Source organism: Lissotriton helveticus, chromosome 6 (assembly GCF_964261635.1).
Source record: "Lissotriton helveticus chromosome 6, aLisHel1.1, whole genome shotgun sequence".
Lineage (NCBI taxonomy): Eukaryota > Metazoa > Chordata > Amphibia > Caudata > Salamandridae > Lissotriton > Lissotriton helveticus.
The window spans coordinates 833,775,956-833,796,189 of NC_136067.1; the positions used below are offsets into that span (position 1 = coordinate 833,775,956).

Here is a 20,234-nt window from a genome sequence, read left to right on the forward strand (position 1 = left end):
TACAGCAGTACCATTCTGTGAATTAGATAACAAGATCACAAGCAACAATAAGACGCTCACATCAAAGAGGTGATTCATAAACAAGAGCAAAGATCTTTGGGGCCAAACAAGAAAACATTTTGAGATACTGTCTTGAGTGCTTAATGCTCTATTCTCACCAGAGTAGGACTGATGTGCTCCAGGGACACATATTAAGTAGCTTGGTCTTTATGCATCCTAAATCATGCAGTGGCTTAGGATGTTTTTTTATTGATTAGAAGTACATCTCCTTGTAGGGAGGGATGTATAATCCAGCTTTGGATCATAATCATATCTAAATCTCCCACAAGGATGGTAGGCATGGCTACATGTACAGTTAGCTCGCACTCAAATCTGCTACAGTCCACACACAAGCACAATTAAACCTTTGCAGCATGATGCCATGGTCAGCTAGCGCAATCACCCTGAACTCCAAAACTTGCCCTACATATTCCACCCATGCATTCCCACACCTTCCAACCAGTGGCAGCTTCTCCACTAAGGTGGAGATGCATCGCCCTACTGCTTCGAGCAGCAAAAAATGTAACAAATATAATGATAATAACTAACGTTATCATTTTATTTTAACTAATGTTAGTATCTTTATTTTGTCCTCCTGCTGAAGCACCTTGCATGAGGGGGTGGGGCAGGGCTGAAGGGCAGGGGAGGAGTGGTACAACCCTCCTAAGTGCGCAATGATTGTTTGGTCGGCCTTCATGCACACTTTCCCTGCTCTCCATGCAGGCTGCATTACAGCCTGCATGGTAACCATGCCCACCCCTCCAGCCCCTGGCTGAATGATGTGTCACGGCGCTCAGACCCATTACAATGCTGCATTACAGCGTTGTGATTGGCTGCCGGGAGAGTTCGAGCCCTGGTGCTTCCTGCTTCCTGTTTCTCCAAAGAAGCCAGGAAGAGTACACAGGAGAGGCGGCGGCAGCCGGCCAGGAGGTAAGCGATTTCTTTTTTTAAAGTGAGCCCCCCACCCCTTACACTGCTGCTTCCAGGTAGCAGCCGCTACTGTTTCCAAACAGACATCACAACAGCTAAAAAGCATTGGATAGCCATCATGTAAAAGAGATTTACACCATTATGCCAGTGATGATCAAAATTATGTCAGAAATGCCCACAATATGCCATGATTGGGCATTAAATGGTCTGGGTCTTGTAGGAGCTCATTAACAGCTGACATCATAACAGCAGCCTCTCACAGACAATTCATTTTATTACTGGCACCAATATGCCATGCCATAGGTATGTTAGCGATGTGCTTCGGAATGCCAAGGATAGGTGCAATGTATCACAATTGTACTGCACTAGAACAAGGGCCAAAGGCCATAATGGCAAGAATAACCACAATATGCCAGAAATGACAACCATTTTGCCAGGAACAATGTGTGCTCTATAATGCCACTGCTGCCAATAAAATGCCTAAAATAACTGCAGTTATGTCTGGGATTGGTTCATGTCAGAGGCAAGCACAATCATGTCAAGGATGGCCATGATATCTCAAGAATAACTACCATTATTCAAACATGGCTCACATCATGCCATTTGTGGGGATGGAGCAAGAACCACAACTGGCCTAAGTTGCCAGTATTCAGGTTTCAAAAAAAGTAGATCACACACAGACATGCACACTGTCTCTTCAGTTCCATGGCACAACTGGTTTGACACCAGACTTCCCTTTGGCTTCTCAGTGACCGGCGTAGGGTCCTTCACTACAGCCTGGTTAACTTTGCTGCTCCCAAGGAATTTATGATGGATCCGTATTAAGGGACTTCTGTATAGTAGATATTGCCCATTAGAAAAACAAACCTGAGCAACAGTATTATCATTGGTCATGACTGCCCAACCTTAACTTTTTCAAACATTTTTGGACCAACATAGTTTGCGTATTTCTTTGCACATGGACAATCTACTCGTGGCCGCTCTTTTAGACTACTGGCGCCCCAGTTATGGAATAAGCTGCCAATTGCCCTGCGCAGTATTCCAAACTTGCTGGCCTTCAGGAAGGGGCTCAAAACTTGGCTTTTCACCTCTTAGTTTTTCTCTGAGCTCCGTTGGTCTCCTTTCTGTTTTTATCGGTTTTCCTCTTGTTGTGTTGTAGATAGCTTGCAAAACAAAGCGCCGGGACACTCTTTGAGTAGCCGTGCGCTATATAAAACCCCAGTATAACATAACATAACATAACATAACTCATCTTTATTTGTGTAGCAAATTACCTCTAATACAAAAATGAATTCCTATCTTAATATAATCTCAATTATTTGTGCAGAGTACCATAATTAAACAAAAAAATAAAAATAAACAATCTGTGGTCGTAAAATAACATTTGCAGACCTAGTCACAGCAATCAGTATTTTATTTGCTGATGGTACTGTAAATGCCCAAAGCTAAATTGGCTGATACTATTAGCTCTCCGCTTACCATTTTGAGACTCTATATAAGAGTTTAGATATTGAATCAAATGAAAGGCCTAGTACTTAAATAAATGAAAACTGTAACCTCAGCTCATATCTTTTCATCTATGAATTCAGTCTGCATGGAAACATGTATCAAACTTCAAGTTCAAATTCACTTACTGTCACATCAAAGAACCACACACCACGCTGCTGAATGTTTTCAAGGAAACTTAAGAACACCTACCGTATTCAAGTCCATCAAACCTTGCCATGTTTGATGCCACTTCTGAATTGCATAGCACATGATAGCAGACTATTGAATAAGCAGTGTGAGGCAGTGACACTTCAATGACCTTTGCACCTGCAGCTTCAAACAGGTCAGCAGCTCTAGACCAAAGAGCCACTGTTTCTCTGGACAATCCTGATGCATGGTATTCCTGATAGGATGAAAACAAAGTTATCATTACCCTTAGCAAAAATAACTCATTAAGTGTGATTGAGTATGGTTAATAATGATTTCAAGAAGCAAAGTCTTCAGGCATGATTCCAGGTTTAACCAGCCGGGTTGGAAGACGTTGTTGAATTAATAATAATAATTGAAGTTATGGGGAATAAGGTACATTCTTTAGGTGCCTGTTAAACCTATAACATTAAGGGCAAAGGGAAGATGGGGCAGGCAGGTAGTCAAAAATACAGCTTACTAAAATATATCCCTCTTCCGAGATAATTAAGAATTTAGAAATGGCTCTGATGCCATTAATTTACGTCTCATTCCGTTATATAAAAACATAAACCAGGTCCACATACTATTGGATGCACAGGAATTAAAAGATTATACAGAAACATAAACTGGTAGATATAAGTAATGGTGATGTTTTCACTGAGGGGTTCCGAGTGAAAGGCAAGGTAAGTGTAGCTAAAGAGTTCCCGGATATCAATCAATCACAACAAAGAGGCGGAAAAATCCCTTTTTGATATCTACATATCTAGAATTGATGCTGCACAGGTCAAGCACAAGCTCCCCCAAAATTCGATCCCAAGTGCCAGCAATGGAGAGGTACAGAAGTCATGCACTATTAAATGAAGCAAGCCTGTTTCCTTCATAACCCTACACTTCGTCACATTGCATATATATTAGAAATGGCTGATGCCCTGCCACAGTCCTTGCTACTCTCTTGCTTCCAGTTGCCCTTTCTCAATTTGTTTAAATAAATCTGGTATCATGCCCAATTTCCAGAGCAGTCCTCCCCCAACCCCCTCATTTATTTTAATAATTATTTCCTGGCTTCCTGCTGTCCTTGCTTAATTCCATTTGTACTTCGCTCTCACTCCGTTAATAATTATAATGCCACTCCTGCAAACTCTTTGAGAGAAGGAGCAATTACCATGCATACTACTGACTCCTGCAAACTTCGAAGAACCAAAGGAAGACAGGAGAGACAGTGACTCACCATACTCCTGCAAGCTTCGAAGAACCAAAGGAAGACAGGAGAGACAGTGACTCACCATACTCCTGCAAGCTTCGAAGAACCAAAGGAAGACAGGAGAGACAGTGACTCACCATACTCCAGCAAGCTTCGAAGAACCAAAGGAAGACAGGAGAGACAGTGACTCACCATACTCCTGCAAGCTTCGAAGAACCAAAGGAAGACAGGAGAGACAGTGACTCACCATACTCCAGCAAGCTTCGAAGAACCAAAGGAAGACAGGAGAGACAGTGACTCACCATACTCCAGCAAGCTTCGAATAACCAAAGGAAGACAGGAGAGACAGTGACTCACCATACTCCTGCAAGCTTCGAAGAACCAAAGGAAGACAGGAGAGACAGTGACTCACCATACTCCTGCAAGCTTCGAAGAACCAAAGGAAGACAGGAGAGACAGTGACTCGCCATACTCCTGCAAGCTTCGAAGAACCAAAGGAAGACAGGAGAGACAGTGACTCGCCATACTCCTGCAAGCTTCGAAGAACCAAAGGAAGACAGGAGAGACAGTGACTCGCCATACTCCTGCAAGCTTCGAAGAACCAAAGGAAGACAGGAGAGACAGTGACTCGCCATACTCCTGCAAGCTTCGAAGAACCAAAGGAAGACAGGAGAGACAGTGACTCGCCATACTCCTGCAAGCTTCGAAGAACCAAAGGAAGACAGGAGAGACAGTGACTCACCATACTCCAGCAAGCTTCGAAGAACCAAAGGAAGACAGGAGAGACAGTGACTCACCATACTCCTGCAAGCTTCGAAGAACCAAAGGCAGACAGGAGAGACAGTGACTCACCATACTCCTGCAAGCTTCGAAGAACCAAAGGAAGACAGGAGAGACAGTGACTCACCATACTCCTGCAAGCTTCGAAGAACCAAAGGAAGACAGGAGAGACAGTGACTCACCATACTCCTGCAAGCTTCGAAGAACCAAAGGAAGACAGGAGAGACAGTGACTCACCATACTCCAGCAAGCTTCGAAGAACCAAAGGAAGACAGGAGAGACAGTGACTCACCATACTCCAGCAAGCTTCGAAGAACCAAAGGAAGACAGGAGAGACAGTGACTCACCATACTCCAGCAAGCTTCGAATAACCAAAGGAAGACAGGAGAGACAGTGACTCACCATACTCCTGCAAGCTTCGAAGAACCAAAGGAAGACAGGAGAGACAGTGACTCACCATACTCCTGCAAGCTTCGAAGAACCAAAGGAAGACAGGAGAGACAGTGACTCACCATACTCCTGCAAGCTTCGAAGAACCAAAGGAAGACAGGAGAGACAGTGACTCGCCATACTCCTGCAAGCTTCGAAGAACCAAAGGAAGACAGGAGAGACAGTGACTCGCCATACTCCTGCAAGCTTCGAAGAACCAAAGGAAGACAGGAGAGACAGTGACTCGCCATACTCCTGCAAGCTTCGAAGAACCAAAGGAAGACAGGAGAGACAGTGACTCGCCATACTCCTGCAAGCTTCGAAGAACCAAAGGAAGACAGGAGAGACAGTGACTCGCCATACTCCTGCAAGCTTCGAAGAACCAAAGGAAGACAGGAGAGACAGTGACTCACCATACTCCTGCAAGCTTCGAAGAACCAAAGGAAGACAGAAGAGACAGTGACTCACCATACTCCTGCAAGCTTCGAAGAACCAAAGGAAGACAGGAGAGACAGTGACTCACCATACTCCTGCAAGCTTCGAAGAACCAAAGGAAGACAGGAGAGACAGTGACTCACCATACTCCAGCAAGCTTCGAAGAACCAAAGGAAGACAGGAGAGACAGTGACTCACCATACTCCTGCAAGCTTCGAAGAACCAAAGGCAGACAGGAGAGACAGTGACTCACCATACTCCTGCAAGCTTCGAAGAACCAAAGGCAGACAGGAGAGACAGTGACTCACCATACTCCTGCAAGCTTCGAAGAACCAAAGGCAGACAGGAGAGACAGTGACTCACCATACTCCTGCAAGCTTCGAAGAACCAAAGGCAGACAGGAGAGACAGTGACTCACCATACTCCTGCAAGCTTCGAAGAACCAAAGGCAGACAGGAGAGACAGTGACTCACCATACTCCTGCAAGCTTCGAAGAACCAAAGGAAGACAGGAGAGACAGTGACTCACCATTCACCATTTCATTCCTTTCTATATGCCTCTGGAGACTCAGGATAAGAGGGGGAAGGCAAAGGAATCATTGGACTTCCAGTACTGATGGCACAGCAACTGAAAATAATGTATTTTTTTCAATGTTTGCTGTAACTACAGTGAATAAAAGGGACTTCATTTACTGATTCAAGCTGATGACTGCATGCAGGAGTTATAGGTGCAAAAAATCTTAAGAGTTTCACTACTACCATAAATTTTATTAAAGAAGTCATAGCTTAATGACTCACTGCTACGTCAAGATCAATATTTTAGACGGCTAAGTACAACATCTTTATCTTCAGGAACTACGTTTGTTAAATATAATATCGTATTTCAAATTCAGACTGGAAATGTTACCATTGGCAACAACCACAAAAATCAGGAATGAACAACCAACCAGCAAATGTAGATACTGTCTAGATTATGTTGCGGCCATCTTGGAACAATAAAACAATCTCAGTGTATTTAGACTAATGTTCCAAAATGGCCACCATGTTTATAATCAGCTAGCAAATGGTTCCGCACCTGAAAAATGGTTGATTGAAAAAATAAAGCAACAATTTTTTTCTGTAGCTTTAATTTTCCAGGTGCTTTTGACTGTTTTCTCCGCAATGCTACTGGTCCGCCCATTGGCTGATTTCAGATGTAAATTAGTCCCTCATGCATTCCAGTGGAGGCACAGGGACAAGCCAAATAGCCAATAAAAAATTGTGAAAATAAAATACTCCTATAAATGCACTTAAGATGTGATGGAAAGTTGCAACGCAAAAGAAGCTACCAGCTATGGCTCATAAAGGTTTCCCCAAAGTCCCTTGAAGTATATAATAAAAATTGCTCAACTTGAATGGCGCAAACACCACTCGCGCCAAACCTAAAAATAAACAAGCAGTTTAATACACAAGAATGAGAGCTATGTTAATAAATAAAATCACTATATTTTTAAATGTAAACAGACCATATTTCTCTATTGTTTTTGGAGGCAATGTTATTATTGGTACTTATGTGTTCTAATATGTTGGTTACTTGGTCCAACCACTTTGGCTTTTCCATACACAGTTAAGAAAATAAAGGATCGTTTAGCAAAGATTCTATTTTCACCACTACTCAAAGCTGTAAATATCATGGTACATAAACTGTCAAGTACAAATAATGTTAATTTGCTAAACGGTAACCCGAACTTAACATATGTCCCAATGAACATATATTAAGTGATACATAAACTAGCTTTCAGCGCTTCAGTGGCGTTATACGAGGTTTGATGATTGACTTTTCCATTCAGGAAAAAGTTGATGATTCATGCTTTGCAATGTTAAAATCAAGCCGCTTGCCTACATATCAGTACTGGTACATTGGAACCTAATGGACCAATATGTAATACTAAATAAAATGAAATGCATATTTTTGGTAAAGTCAAACGTGTAAATGTTACCCTGGGTATTCCAATACAAAGTTTGCTGACATCTATTTCCTCGGGTAGATCGAATGACTGGAATTGGTCTTGCACAGTCGTCGAATCCTTCGGATCATGGCCCGCGAGCACGCCTAAAAGATAAAATAATAGTCGCCTGTAACCAACAGAAAAAATAAACTAAAACTGTACATGTACTTTCCTAGCACAATAGGAGAAATCAGTGATCAGGACATACCCAATACAATGGCTGCATCATCCACGCTCCTGGTTAAAATGCCTGGTACGTCCATGGAATTCACCAATGGAATAAGGCCGTGGCGGGAGAGTAGCCCGTAGGTAGGCTTTAATCCAACAACTCCACAGTGAGCAGCTGGATTCCTGGTGGAGCCTCCGGTATCTGATCCCAGAGCCCTGCAGGTTAAATACAGGCACCACTAAGCATATATCAATAACATAACATTAATACAAGAGGGACAAATGTTAGGGAGAATTAGAGGAATTGATAAAGGTTACTGTTTTCCCCATCATTAAAGCTTCAAACCAATGTGGCATCTTGAGAAAGTGAACAACAAAAAAACATCTTGCAAGCAAATTTTCATCCAGTCTTCCAGTAAGAAAGAGTCCTTGGTTAAAAATGTGTTTCTCTGGATACTTTTATAGGTCTAGGAAAGTTACTCATCCAAAATCGCGTGACAATGTAGCAAATGTTCTGCTGAAGTCTGATCTTTTTGAGACACAGTTGGAAGGCAGTTTCCACAAAGTTTGATGATGTTACAGTGTAACATCAACAAGTGAATTGTTTTCTTTGTTTTTGAAACACAAACGCACAAATGTTCCTTTCATCAAACAATTTGCAAAGTATATATATATATATATATATATATATATATATATATATATATATATATATATATGTGTGTATATATATATATATATATATATATATATATGTATATATTGTAAATCCAAAGTTTTCCCTGCGCGGAAACAGCTCGTCACAGCTCGCACAAGGAACACAATGCACGGACCAGATTCTGCGGTGCTCAAAATTTCTTTAATCGCATGCCGGCTTCCTCATAACGTTTCGGCACTGAGGTGCCTTGCTCACATATATATATATATTACCTACTGGCGGTCGCCAGTAGGTATATATAGTTAGGATTTTTTCTCTATGGGTTTTTTGAAAATTCTATGTCTAATAACTTTGGCGTTTGTGGACGGAATTGGCTGACATTTTCAGGAAAATGGCACATTTTGTTTCTGAGCAGCCCCTGAAAATTTAGGGGGGGTTCGTCAAGGGGGGGCCGAGAAAAAAGGGGGGTCCCAAAACGCGTTTTTCCCATGTTAATTTCCATAGGGCGGTTGGCCTCACTTTTAGCCCGAACGGCTGAATGGATTTGCACGAAACTTGGCAAAATTGTAGGGACTGGTAGCCCGATGTGCCTTTTGTAGGTCTCAATATATGTGCTCCAGTGGATTTTGAGAAATTAACGTTTAAAAAAAGATATATTTCTGTAACAGCGGACCGGTTAGCGCTCTGGTTCGCGGACTTTTCGCGCAACGGAGCTTTGTGAAGCGAAGCTGATTGGTTCTCCGGCGTCTGTCAACATTCCAAACAGTCCGTAGCGGCCGCCATCTTGTCTCTCGGTAGGATCGAGAGACAAGAGGAGGTCAAAACAAAGGGGGAAATAACTATAAGGGGGCATAGTAGATCCTCGCTGACCCCCTAGGTTTGATGTGGAGGTTTTAAAAGGGCCCCGCGGGGCAAAAAAAAATAATAAAAATAATAATTGAACGGCTGAATGGATTTGCACGAAACTTGGCAAAATATTAGGGACTGGTAGCCCGATGTGCCTTTGCTAGGTCTCAATATATGTGCTCCAGTGGATTTTGAGAAATTAACGTTCAAAAAAAGATATATATCTGTAACAGCGCTCTGCTTCGCGTAACGGAGGTTTGCGAAGCTGATTGGTCATTCTGTCACTGGGCTATAGTTGGGCTACATCTGGCTGATATTTGGGCTACATTTGTTTTTTTGTGTGTCTGGCGGCCATCTTTGGGCTACATTGGGCTACATTGGGCTTCATTGGGCTACATTCGGCTAATTAGCAAATAGCTCATCGCAAACTAGGAATGGTAAAGAATCGCTATTTATTCCTTAAAGTTCGCTATTTAGGAAATGCAAATAACTTTGATGATACATATGGCGGTTCATCTCTAACAAGATAAGAAGCATAGGGATAGATTTATGATGACTGGCGCATCACCAGGGATGTGTTAGTCATTCTGTGCCGCTGTTCCGTCACCTATGGTGTGCTGCATTTACAATGCGGCGCATCACGGGGCAAAAACAGCACAGATGCGTGATGTATCTGTGCCGTAAAGGTGGCGCATTGCTGGAGTTGTATCGCAAGTGTGATGAAGCTCCAGCAAGGGTCGGGGGTGCCCCTGTCGCAGGGTTTCTGTTCTCACACAGAACTGTGGACAGAGGATTGGAACCTCGGCGAATTAGGGTGTCCCAAAACTCACGTTAGTAATCAAAAACTATTTAGCAAGCTAGGTACAGTGTCACATTGGATATAACAAACTCTCAATGTTTAGACAATCCAGAATATGAACTTATAGTACCTCAGGATACGTGGAACTCATGAACAGTCGGTCGTTATATATTTCTTAGAAACCAGAACATGGAGTTAAGAAGAACACATGTGTATTTGAAATGTTTATTTACTAATGCCGTCTTCTCAGGCGTAGTACCTTAGATAATAAAAGTACACATATTATCAGTAGCAAAATTACCAGCATAGTTACTAGTACATAAAAAGTGAATGGTGATAGTATGTTAACATGCTGTAAATGAATAAGAGTTAGCAACACTTATAAGCAGCCGCGGGCCGTGGAGGGAGTTACGGTGAGGCAGGGAGGCGGGGAGGGGGAGAAGCAGGGTGGAGAATACAAGTACACATATTATCAGTAGCAAAATTACCAGCATAGTTACTAGTACATAAAAAGCGAATGGTGACAGTATGTTAACATGCTGTAAATGAATAAGAGTTAGCAACACTTATAAGCAGCCGCGGGCCGTGGAGGGAGTTACGGTGGGGCAGGGAGGCGGGGAGGGGGAGGGGCAAGGTAGAGAGGGCTCCACCCTGCTTCTCCCCCTCCCCGCCTCCCTGCCTCACCGTAACTCCCTCCACGGCCCGCGGCTGCTTATATCTCACCCTCCCTAATACACATATTATATTATTTGCTAAGAAGGTCTCTTTGTGTTGGTTTAGGGCGTGCCCATACTTTAGTGTCTTAGATTTGAAGGAATCACATCAGCATACACCAGCTCTCTCTTCATGTGAACCGCATCAACTGTTGTGTATGTGTGTTCGGCAAAGCAATATAAAACCCGCCTCATGCCCAGAATTGGCAGAAGTTGCACTTATGTTATGAGTATGAAGTCGTGGAGATCAGACCTCATAACAATTCTGTATCGTGTTGTTCTTGAAACTTTAGCACTCGCTGTACAGATATAGTTTAACAAGTAAAGCAGATAGTAGACCAATAACATATTATTCTCATGTAAACCACGATGAACTACTAGGTGGAAAGCTAAAGCAACAACTAAATGTCGTGTGCAGAAGTTGCAAAAAAGGAAAAATGGCGTTTAAACCGGTAATGAGCCCATGCTAACTTAACACGGTGTAAAGATATCCAGGACCTAGATGACACCTCCCCATGATCCGGAAACGAACTGAATAAGATAATAGAAGTGCCATCTCATGAGAGCAGATTGCAAGTTTATATGTGGACGGTCCGCAAGGTAAAGCATTAAAAACTAGGAAAATTCAATGCTAAAGAAAAATAAAACAGCCAAGTACTTTATCGAGTCTTAAGCCAATAGGCAAGGTAAATAATAAAAACTTGACAATTAAGTCAATGAATTGTCAATGAAATGCTAGTACTCAGCATATGAAACATGAAAAAGGTCTATGACATAACTGTGTATGCAAAATAAGCTGCAACAGCCTCCAACAGGAAGTCACCGTCTTCATCCGAAAACAGTTCAGCCATCCAATTTAAAAGCGGAAAAGAACATACGTGCTCTCCCAGCACCGGATCCTCTATCACCATCAGAGGACAGCTCGGTGGGTTTTCAAGAAAGCTGTGTTCCAAGAAAGACTGTGCTGCCGCCAGTAAATTCCAGGGACCAAGTAGTCCATGCATCAATGCCACAGCCATAATCCTTTCGCCAGGACAAACCAACTCGTGAGTAATGATAGGAGTCATCAGCTGATTAAAGTCGACGTCAGGAGAAACCGGTCCGCAGAGACACAAATCAATGGCCCAATCGAAATCACAGGTCAGGCAGTGAAATACAGGCTGGACACAGGTGAAGTAGGAGAACCGAAAAGATAATCCATATGCCGTGCTTAATATCGCCAACGGCATTGTGCCATAATATTCTAGCATGCGATTGCGGAACAGTGTCAGCAGCTGCAGGGTCGGAGGTTGCATAGGAGGGACATCCATATTTAAAAATGTAAAAAAGCACAAGAGCGTCCGCTGGTAATGCAAGTAAAAATGCAATCCACGAACCAGAGTGGAGAAAATGGAATGAAAGGGAGCAGGGATGACTCCAAAGATTTTCTCAAATGAAGTCACGAGACCACTGGTAACAACTTTAAAAAAGTGTGCCAGGGATTTTGTGGAGGATGCGTTAAAGATAGTCGGAAACATGTTGCTGAAATTGAAAGGCAAACCTGTGTACGGGTGTTCGCTATGTGAAGTACGAAAGTTTCACGGGCCGAACTCAAGGCCACCTCTCTCTGAGACAAAAGAGCTCTTATTCTTGTCATGCCGTTGAAACGTGTCCCAAGGTTGGTATTTGTGGCCAGATTGAAAACTCCCTATGTTCATGTGTGGGAGGAAATAGAACATTTCTGCAGCAAATAACCCGTTCACTTACTGTTACGATAAAAGGAATACTTTTAATTAACTCAGAACAATCTTCATTATTGAGCATCAAATAACTACCATTTTCCAACAACTTGAACGTGGGGATGATAGCAGGAACTGGCGTGCCTTGCAACACGCAAGCCATATTTGGTCGGTGTTTGTTGCATGAATCGTGTAACTGTATGTGCCTACACATTAGTGAATGATCTGGCGTCTCAGTGCATTCCTCTCCATTCAGATAAACTTCTTGATCATCTTTGAAACATCTGTATGTGTATGGAAGCGACCAGACCTCATGAACAAAAGCACTACCTAAAGGTTCATAAAGACCTATTGGTATATATTTCATACAATTTGAAAACTTATATAAAGCAAAAGGCAGCGTTATTAAACCGTGGATAAGGCATGTTGCCAAAAAACCCGCAATCCTCTGCTGATGATGTCACTGAGCATGTCATGAATGATGTAATATGTGACATCATCAGTAGTGGATTATGGGTAATAGTATCTCTAGTTTACTCCCCTATAGCTGTCTTTCTTTTAACATAAGTGTGTGTTTCCTTCCCTTATACTTACTGTTTTTGGTTCGCTTCCAGTTCGCGTACCAGCGAGCGAACTAGGAAGCGAACTAAGAGAAATAGAGGTTGGCACAGTTCCAAATATTGTACCAATTTTTTAATAACGGGGAGGTAGTTCTGAAAAGAACTTTTTTTTTTATTTTTCTGAACATTTTTTTAATGTTTTTGAATTTTTCGGAACAGTTTTATATTTTTTTGGGTTTTTCTTGGAGGGGGCAATGAAAACGATTCATTGGAAAGGGCTCAACAGGAGCAACAAAACAAAAAAAAGAAGTATTTATTATTTTGGGCGTTTCGGACAAACTTGCATATGATAGTCAATAGCTCTGTTGATCAGAGTGATGCTTCTTTCTCCGTAGGAAATGAATCCATCGCAAAATACGCAGGTGTGTTTTACTTCACCAAATCTCATTTGTATATTTGGCACCATCTCCCTGCCCTCTGGTCCCGTTACTTCCGGTACAACAGATCTTCTGGCCATAATAGGGAGATTATCTAGGTCGTTCCGAAACTGTGCAGCACTGTAGTTGTTAGGATGCCACCTAGTCATATGGCGATGCATTGTGTAGTTTCCGAAACTGTATTTTTTGTCGGTCCCTCTGGACAGTCTATCTTGACATATAAGGCAAGTTACGTATCTTGCATTTACTTTTTTCTGACCTTTGGGAATTTTAAAAAATTGCCAAATGAAGTTTTCTTTCCGGTGAGACGTCTTGGGCTGCTCAGGCAAAAACTGCCTCTCTTCGTGCTCGTCCTCCTGTTCCTCTTCTTCTTCTTCTTGTTGAATTACAACTTGAGCAGGTGGTCCTCTCTTCCTTGGAGGTGGTGGAGGTGGTGGGGAAGCACCAGCTGAAGCTACTAAAGAAGCCATTGCTCAGTGATCACAAAGGGTCTTTCTCTCACAATGATGAAAGTCAGAGTGAGGAAAGAAGGAGGGATTTTCATCATTTGGGAAAAACAAGAGTTCTCAACCAATCAAAAGTGTTCATTTTAGATTATATGACCTAGTCTTACATCATTAGGAAACCAAAAGTGAAATGAACCAATGAAAAGTGTTATTACCAAGTCACATGACTTGCTGTGTTTACGTTAAGCGCTTTGCAGGGCCTCCCGGTTTGCTTCCAGAAACCTGCGCTTTGGCACTCGCTTCGCGTACCAGTTCGCTAACGTAGCACGTCATATGACGTATCACGCGACAACGTGGAACGTCATGCGGACGGGAGGCGTCACGATGTTGTTTTCTAACGCGGCACTTGCGGTAAAGAAACGTTTACCGGCTCGCGGTCTATTTCGCGGCATCAAGGTCAGCTAACGGGAAGCTTCCCGATTCGCGAAGCGGGAACGAAGAAAAAAAAATATTAAAAAAAAAAATTATTCATAAACATATAAAATATATTTTTGGATTTAAAGAAGAATACATTTTACAGCTACAGATATTAGCTGTTAAAAAACCAATGAAATTCACAGAAAAAACCATAGGTTATAGACCATATATAGTTAGGAATTAGCATTTACAAAACCTTGAAAATTCACTGAAAAAACCATAGGTTATAGACCATATATAGTTAGGAATTAGCATTTAGAAAACCTTATTTTACTCACACAAAACCATTGAAATTCCATATATAGTTAGTTGCACTAACTATATATCGCGCACCCGCAATCCACTGCTGATGATGTCACATATTACATCATTCATGACATGGTCAGTGACATCACTGATGACATCACTGATGACATCTCAAATGACATCACTGATGACAACATCCAGTGACTGTATGTTTCTGTAAAGTTAAAATATGTCTTAGATATTGAAGAATGAGTGGATGTATAAGTGTCTGGATGAAGGATTTAGTAGGTGCGTGACTGACTGTATGAGTGAGTGATTAAATGTGTCTCACTGAATGCATGTGTTAGTGACTAAACTGTCTTAATTTGTGCATCATTATGTCTGTTGTGATGTAAACTGCTGCATGTGTTGATCATTAGCTATACGAGAGGCTATATGTGTTATTAATTGGTTGCCCAAGTATTTCTATGGGAGATTGAGTTTGTGTGGGGGTGGCTGGGAGGTGTGTGACTCTGTGCATAGATGTGTGAGCAGTTGATTCACTAGGTGTATGAGTTCAAGAGTGCATGTGGAAAAAGCTACATGGGCGGTTGACTGTGTGCATGAGTGTATTGATGAGTGAATGGATATCTCAATGCTACATGTCATAGTAAGTACATATGTAAAACACAGTACATGTGAGAGTTGGCATATATAAATAACTGTGCATGAGAGCCACTGAATGTGTGAGTGGCTGTATGGATCATTGTGAACTTGTATCAGGGATTGTATAAGAGAGTAAATATGTGTTAGTATATGTTTGAATAAGTAAGGTGTGTATAACTGTATAGTTGAGGAAATGGAGGTGAGATTGTTTCTTTGCATGACTGACTAGGTGTGTGAGTAACTCCATGGATGAGTGACAGTGTGTGAGTGTCTGTATACACTGAGTGTATCTAAGGTTATATTAGAGTCTGAAGAGGTTTATTGTATTAGCACAAGAATGATGTCAAATGAGATGTCATCAGTGATGTCATCAGTGATGTCATTTGAGATGTCATCAGTGATGTCATCAGTGATGTCACTGACCATGTCATGAATGATGTAATATGTGACATCATCAGCAGTGGATTGCGGGTGCGCGATATATAGTTAGTGCAACTAACTATATATGGAATTTCAATGGTTTTGTGTGAGTAAAATAAGGTTTTCTAAATGCTAATTCCTAACTATATATGGTCTATAACCTATGGTTTTTTCAGTGAATATATATATATATATATATATATATATATATATATATACACACACACTGCAGTGTGTTCAGTACACAACCTGATGCAGCTCTCACATTATTGGGGAGCGAGGCATTAACATGCGCTTCACCCATCGGGTAAAATGACACATGCTGGTGTGCATTACTACTCACTGGTGCACTGTAGTGATCGTTTACAATATAACACAAAATGGTGCGGGGATCCATGAGGCATAAATGTCAGGCAGGGGGCATTGATACTGCAAATTACACACGCTGAAGGACAATCGCCATCTTTACAAAGGGCAAACACATTTATAAAATCTTCGATTCATGGTCAAAATATGTAATTTAAGGAAATCATTCATTAATTCAACTAACAGTATTTTCTTACCTCCCATAGATTTGCACGAGGATATGAATGTTAAGTGTCCAGGTTCCCGTGTTACTTATATACAAAAAGATCACGGTCCCTAGAACAGCTTTAGGACTTTCACGAATCACAAATATTTGCAACAGTATATCTGGACTCTACGACAATCAAATGTTTCCAGGCATACCACCAGAAATCTTTAATGAAAGCCTTTTTCATGTGAGCAAACATATACGTGCAAAATCTTATGAGCAAGTGCAAATGCACTTGCTCGCTTAAAAAGAAATCTGACCCTTGTGGGCAAATGTCTCCCCACCTCCCAATGTGCTCCTCCCACCATCTTAAGCATAAGCTAACTACCGAACCACGCTGAAGCTTCAGATGGCCTCCAGGGACAATAGTGGGCGAAAAGGCTTAAAAAAGATCCATGCATTTGAGCATGCACCTAAAACACCACCACAGGGCTCATCACTGCTGAACATGCATGAGTATCAATTGCAACTCACCTACCCTCCAAGGCAGATATTATGGCCACTAGAAAGGCCATCTTGATTTTTTGCAGAGTTTTATATAGCTCTGGCTAGACCCAGAGGTATCAGAGCGCTTTACATGAGGATTAGCGAGTTACAGGTTACAAAATGACATCAGTTACAGGAGCCAAGAATAAACATAGGAGACAACCAATAAATACACAATAACAAGACATATTAAAGCATAGCATAGCCAAGACACACGTCTTGATGGTAAGGACAGCTGTGTAGCGGCTCCAAAGCAGTGCACATCAGAAATGTGAGTACTAGATTGGTTTCCCACAGAGGCATGATGAAGGGTGAAGTTGGAAACAAATGTGGAAGACCTTTCAAAAATCTATTTACAATAGAGGATTTGAAGAAGAATGGCTGATCTGGCAACCACAGAAAGGCTGAGATGGCAGAAAGAAAACCTTTTAAGGTGCCTAAACCAGAGCCCTGCCAGACAAGAGAAAGAATAAACAGGCAGACCTGAGAAGGGGGTCAACGTGCTTTTCTGTACACCATGCCACAAACTTTCCCCAGTGGCAGATATATACTGTCTTGGTGCAGGGACACCTGGTTGCCAAGATAACATTGCAGACTTCAGACGGAAGGTCTAAAGCTGTCAACTGTCACCCCCCAAACTCCACGCATGAAGGAGGAGTGTTGACAGGTTCAGGTGGAGAACCTTCCTGTGCTGCTGTAACAGAGATCCTCCAAAAAAGGTCATTAAAAGGCTGGAAAATTAGCATATATGTAAATGTTAAAAGAAATGTGAAAATATGTTACTACCACGAAAGGAACATTTAATTGAGCTCAAAGAGAACATGTCAAATTTACTTTCCGCCACACTACCTAACTGATTTATTTAAAATGCTCAGATGTCAGCTAGGTGTACGCAATAACAATCGACTCGTGTATGCCTCAGCTCCTTTCATATATAGGCAAATAGAAGAACAAACAGACCCCATCTGGGTAAGGGTATTAGATTCACGAAAGGACCAATTTCCCTGCTCTAAAGAAGATTTATGACTCCAATTCATTTTGCATTTAAAAGCTGCTCAGTTACTGGTCTACACTGTATTATTTTCCCATGTGAGCTTGAAAAATAGTGTTTGAAGAGGTAAGCTGGTTATTATGAGAAATTGTATGCCAGTACCCACATACCAATATTAAAGAGGCTTCATTTTTTTATCAGACCATCTAGAAGTATAGAATTCTGCATCCTCCAGGGCCAAGTTCTGATTTAAAACTTCTCAAAAACATCAGGGTTTCTACTGGATCAGAGACTCTGCCTCGCTGTGTATCACTGCTCACCTTGTCCATTGGCACTATACTTCTACTTGATGATGACACTACTACGCTACCTCTTACTCTTACTACCGACCAACATATGATACACTTTGGTCCACTGAACCACCCTCCCGATGCCCCACTCAGTGTTCTCTCTAGCCTAAGAACTTGGTATAAGCCATTCACACATCCTAGGTTTACCTGAAAACCTCTGCAGTGAGACTAATGACTTGTGCCGTCTTATATTACTTGTCTACTTGATTGTATATTGATATGTTTTCTGTACGTTATTATTAGCCTACTATGTTGGTGACTATTGTACTGCTCCCATTATCCCTCTTCTTTCCTGCTGCCCCTACCCATGTCTCTGTGAAGCGCTCTGATATCTGTAAGGATCTTGTTCGCGCTATACAAAACTTTGAATAAATAAATAAATACCATAATGTTTCAATGCAATTTGAAAACATGTCTATATGTGTGCCTGTCAAGTGCACGCCACATTCCACAAGGAAAGGCTAAATGTTTCAAATCTTTTTCATTTATTGTTCTACGGGTGGTCCCTCTTGTTGTAACGCTCTATATCACTACAACAACACAGACTTATTGGGGGAGGGGTTGGGGGTTGACCAGCCACCAGCAAAGATTGTCAATCGAAGTCAAAACTCCAGTATTTCGTACAGCAATACAGTATATCAGCAGGCAGATGGAGAGTGCACCTGTGTCTGAGATTCTCTGGCAAAGGCATACAGTGAGGATTCACTAAATGTCAATCTTTTAGACAATAAAGATTGAAGAACATTGTTAAGATGGTGTGTTTAAATTTACAGGATTTAAAAATGACCCCAAAAGTGTTGGAGGGTCTCAAGAGTTAGACAGCTTCTTGTCCCACTGCTAGAAGTATCGCTAGCGGGCGCAAATCAGCATGGTGAGCAGCAGATGAGCCGGAGTAGAGAATAGGCATCACTGAAGTACAGCTGCGGTGCCCTCACTGAGGGATCTGCTTGTGCCCAATTTGGGTCGATCAGAACCAAAGATGGAAGGCCCCATTTATGAAGAAGGCCCACGTAATGTATGAAGTAAAAAATGTAGCTGGACAAACAGGAGTCCATTCGATTCCAAATGGAACAAGGTGACAACTAAACTGCAGCAGAGCCTGAGTAAGGAGGAAGAGTGGGTACTCTGGGAGCATATTAGAAGGGATGTTAATCATGTGGTAGGTCGATTTGAGACATTAGTAATCAATATTTCAGACACATTTTCGTACATTAGGAATTGCGATTTCCTAATTGTAATTCAGTAAGAATCTCAATTAGGATATTGAAATCTGTATTTTGTACATATGGCCCATTTAAAGACGCTAAAGACAGACAAAATGACAACAATAATCATGAAGGAAAGAAAGACACTGACTGAAAGTGCACAGAGCCTTCTTTAGAGTTTGACAGAGACATACTCGGTCACAAAGTTGGCTGATGTTCCATCCACCGTATAGCAAGTGCATTTTAGCCTAGGGCACATGAAATGTGGTGTACGTATGGGATGATCGCCACAGTCCGATAGACTTAAAATATAACCCATAATTCCTCAAAATTTATATCAGTCTAAACAACATCATGGTTGTGGGCTTCTTAACCAGAACTGAAGGAGAATACACAATTTTTTTTTATTGCAAACTGGGTCCCAGAAATTCTGGGGCAGGTATTCTGTAGGTGTTGACAGACCTTAAAATGAGAATTCTGGCGCTTAAAAAAAGAGAAGCGATGGCTGCATAGTGCAAACTAACAGCAAATGCTGTCTTCTGCATAACAGTAGGAATTTTAAAATCAATTTCTTGTGCTTAGAAGAGGTAATGGAGGTCCCATACAACATCAGAAACATAACATCTACCTGGTTGCCAAACAAGCCAAATAGCAGAAGCACTGTATATAGAAAGAACACTATAGTATTGTCAAGTAGGCCAGCCTACCAGTTAATGAAGTATCTGAATGTGCTTTAGACATTAACCTAAACCCGTCAAGGTCAGTGTAATGGAGAAGGTTTTTCAGATGGCAGAAGGAATGTTGGGAACTAATCTTAGCATCCAAACAGACAGAAAGGATCTTCAGAAACTTGCAAAGACCCCAGGCTGCTCTCCCCAGTTTCACATTCAGGCAAATATTTGGCATGTACCAACATACATTTAGTTTCAAAACAATTAAGCCCAATTTCCTTTTCACCTCACTCAGCCAACCCAGTCTACTGTAACTTATATTTTTGCCCCCTGGCCCAGCTGGATA

General features: G+C 41.7%; 1 protein-coding gene across 2 annotated transcripts in view; it reads right to left on the reverse strand.

Annotated features, from left to right (window-relative positions):
- The window catches only part of QRSL1 (glutaminyl-tRNA amidotransferase subunit QRSL1), a 169,269-nt gene that overhangs the window by 71,031 nt on the left and 78,004 nt on the right, over positions 1 to 20,234 (reverse strand). For both annotated transcript variants that reach the window (XM_078648427.1, XM_078648426.1), the window contains exons 6-8: positions 7,687 to 7,862; positions 7,470 to 7,582; positions 2,668 to 2,860 (exon numbers count right to left, since the gene is read on the reverse strand). In XM_078648427.1, the coding sequence (XP_078504553.1) occupies positions 2,668 to 2,860; positions 7,470 to 7,582; positions 7,687 to 7,862 (482 nt within the window). The remainder of the gene's footprint in view (positions 1 to 2,667; positions 2,861 to 7,469; positions 7,583 to 7,686; positions 7,863 to 20,234) is intronic.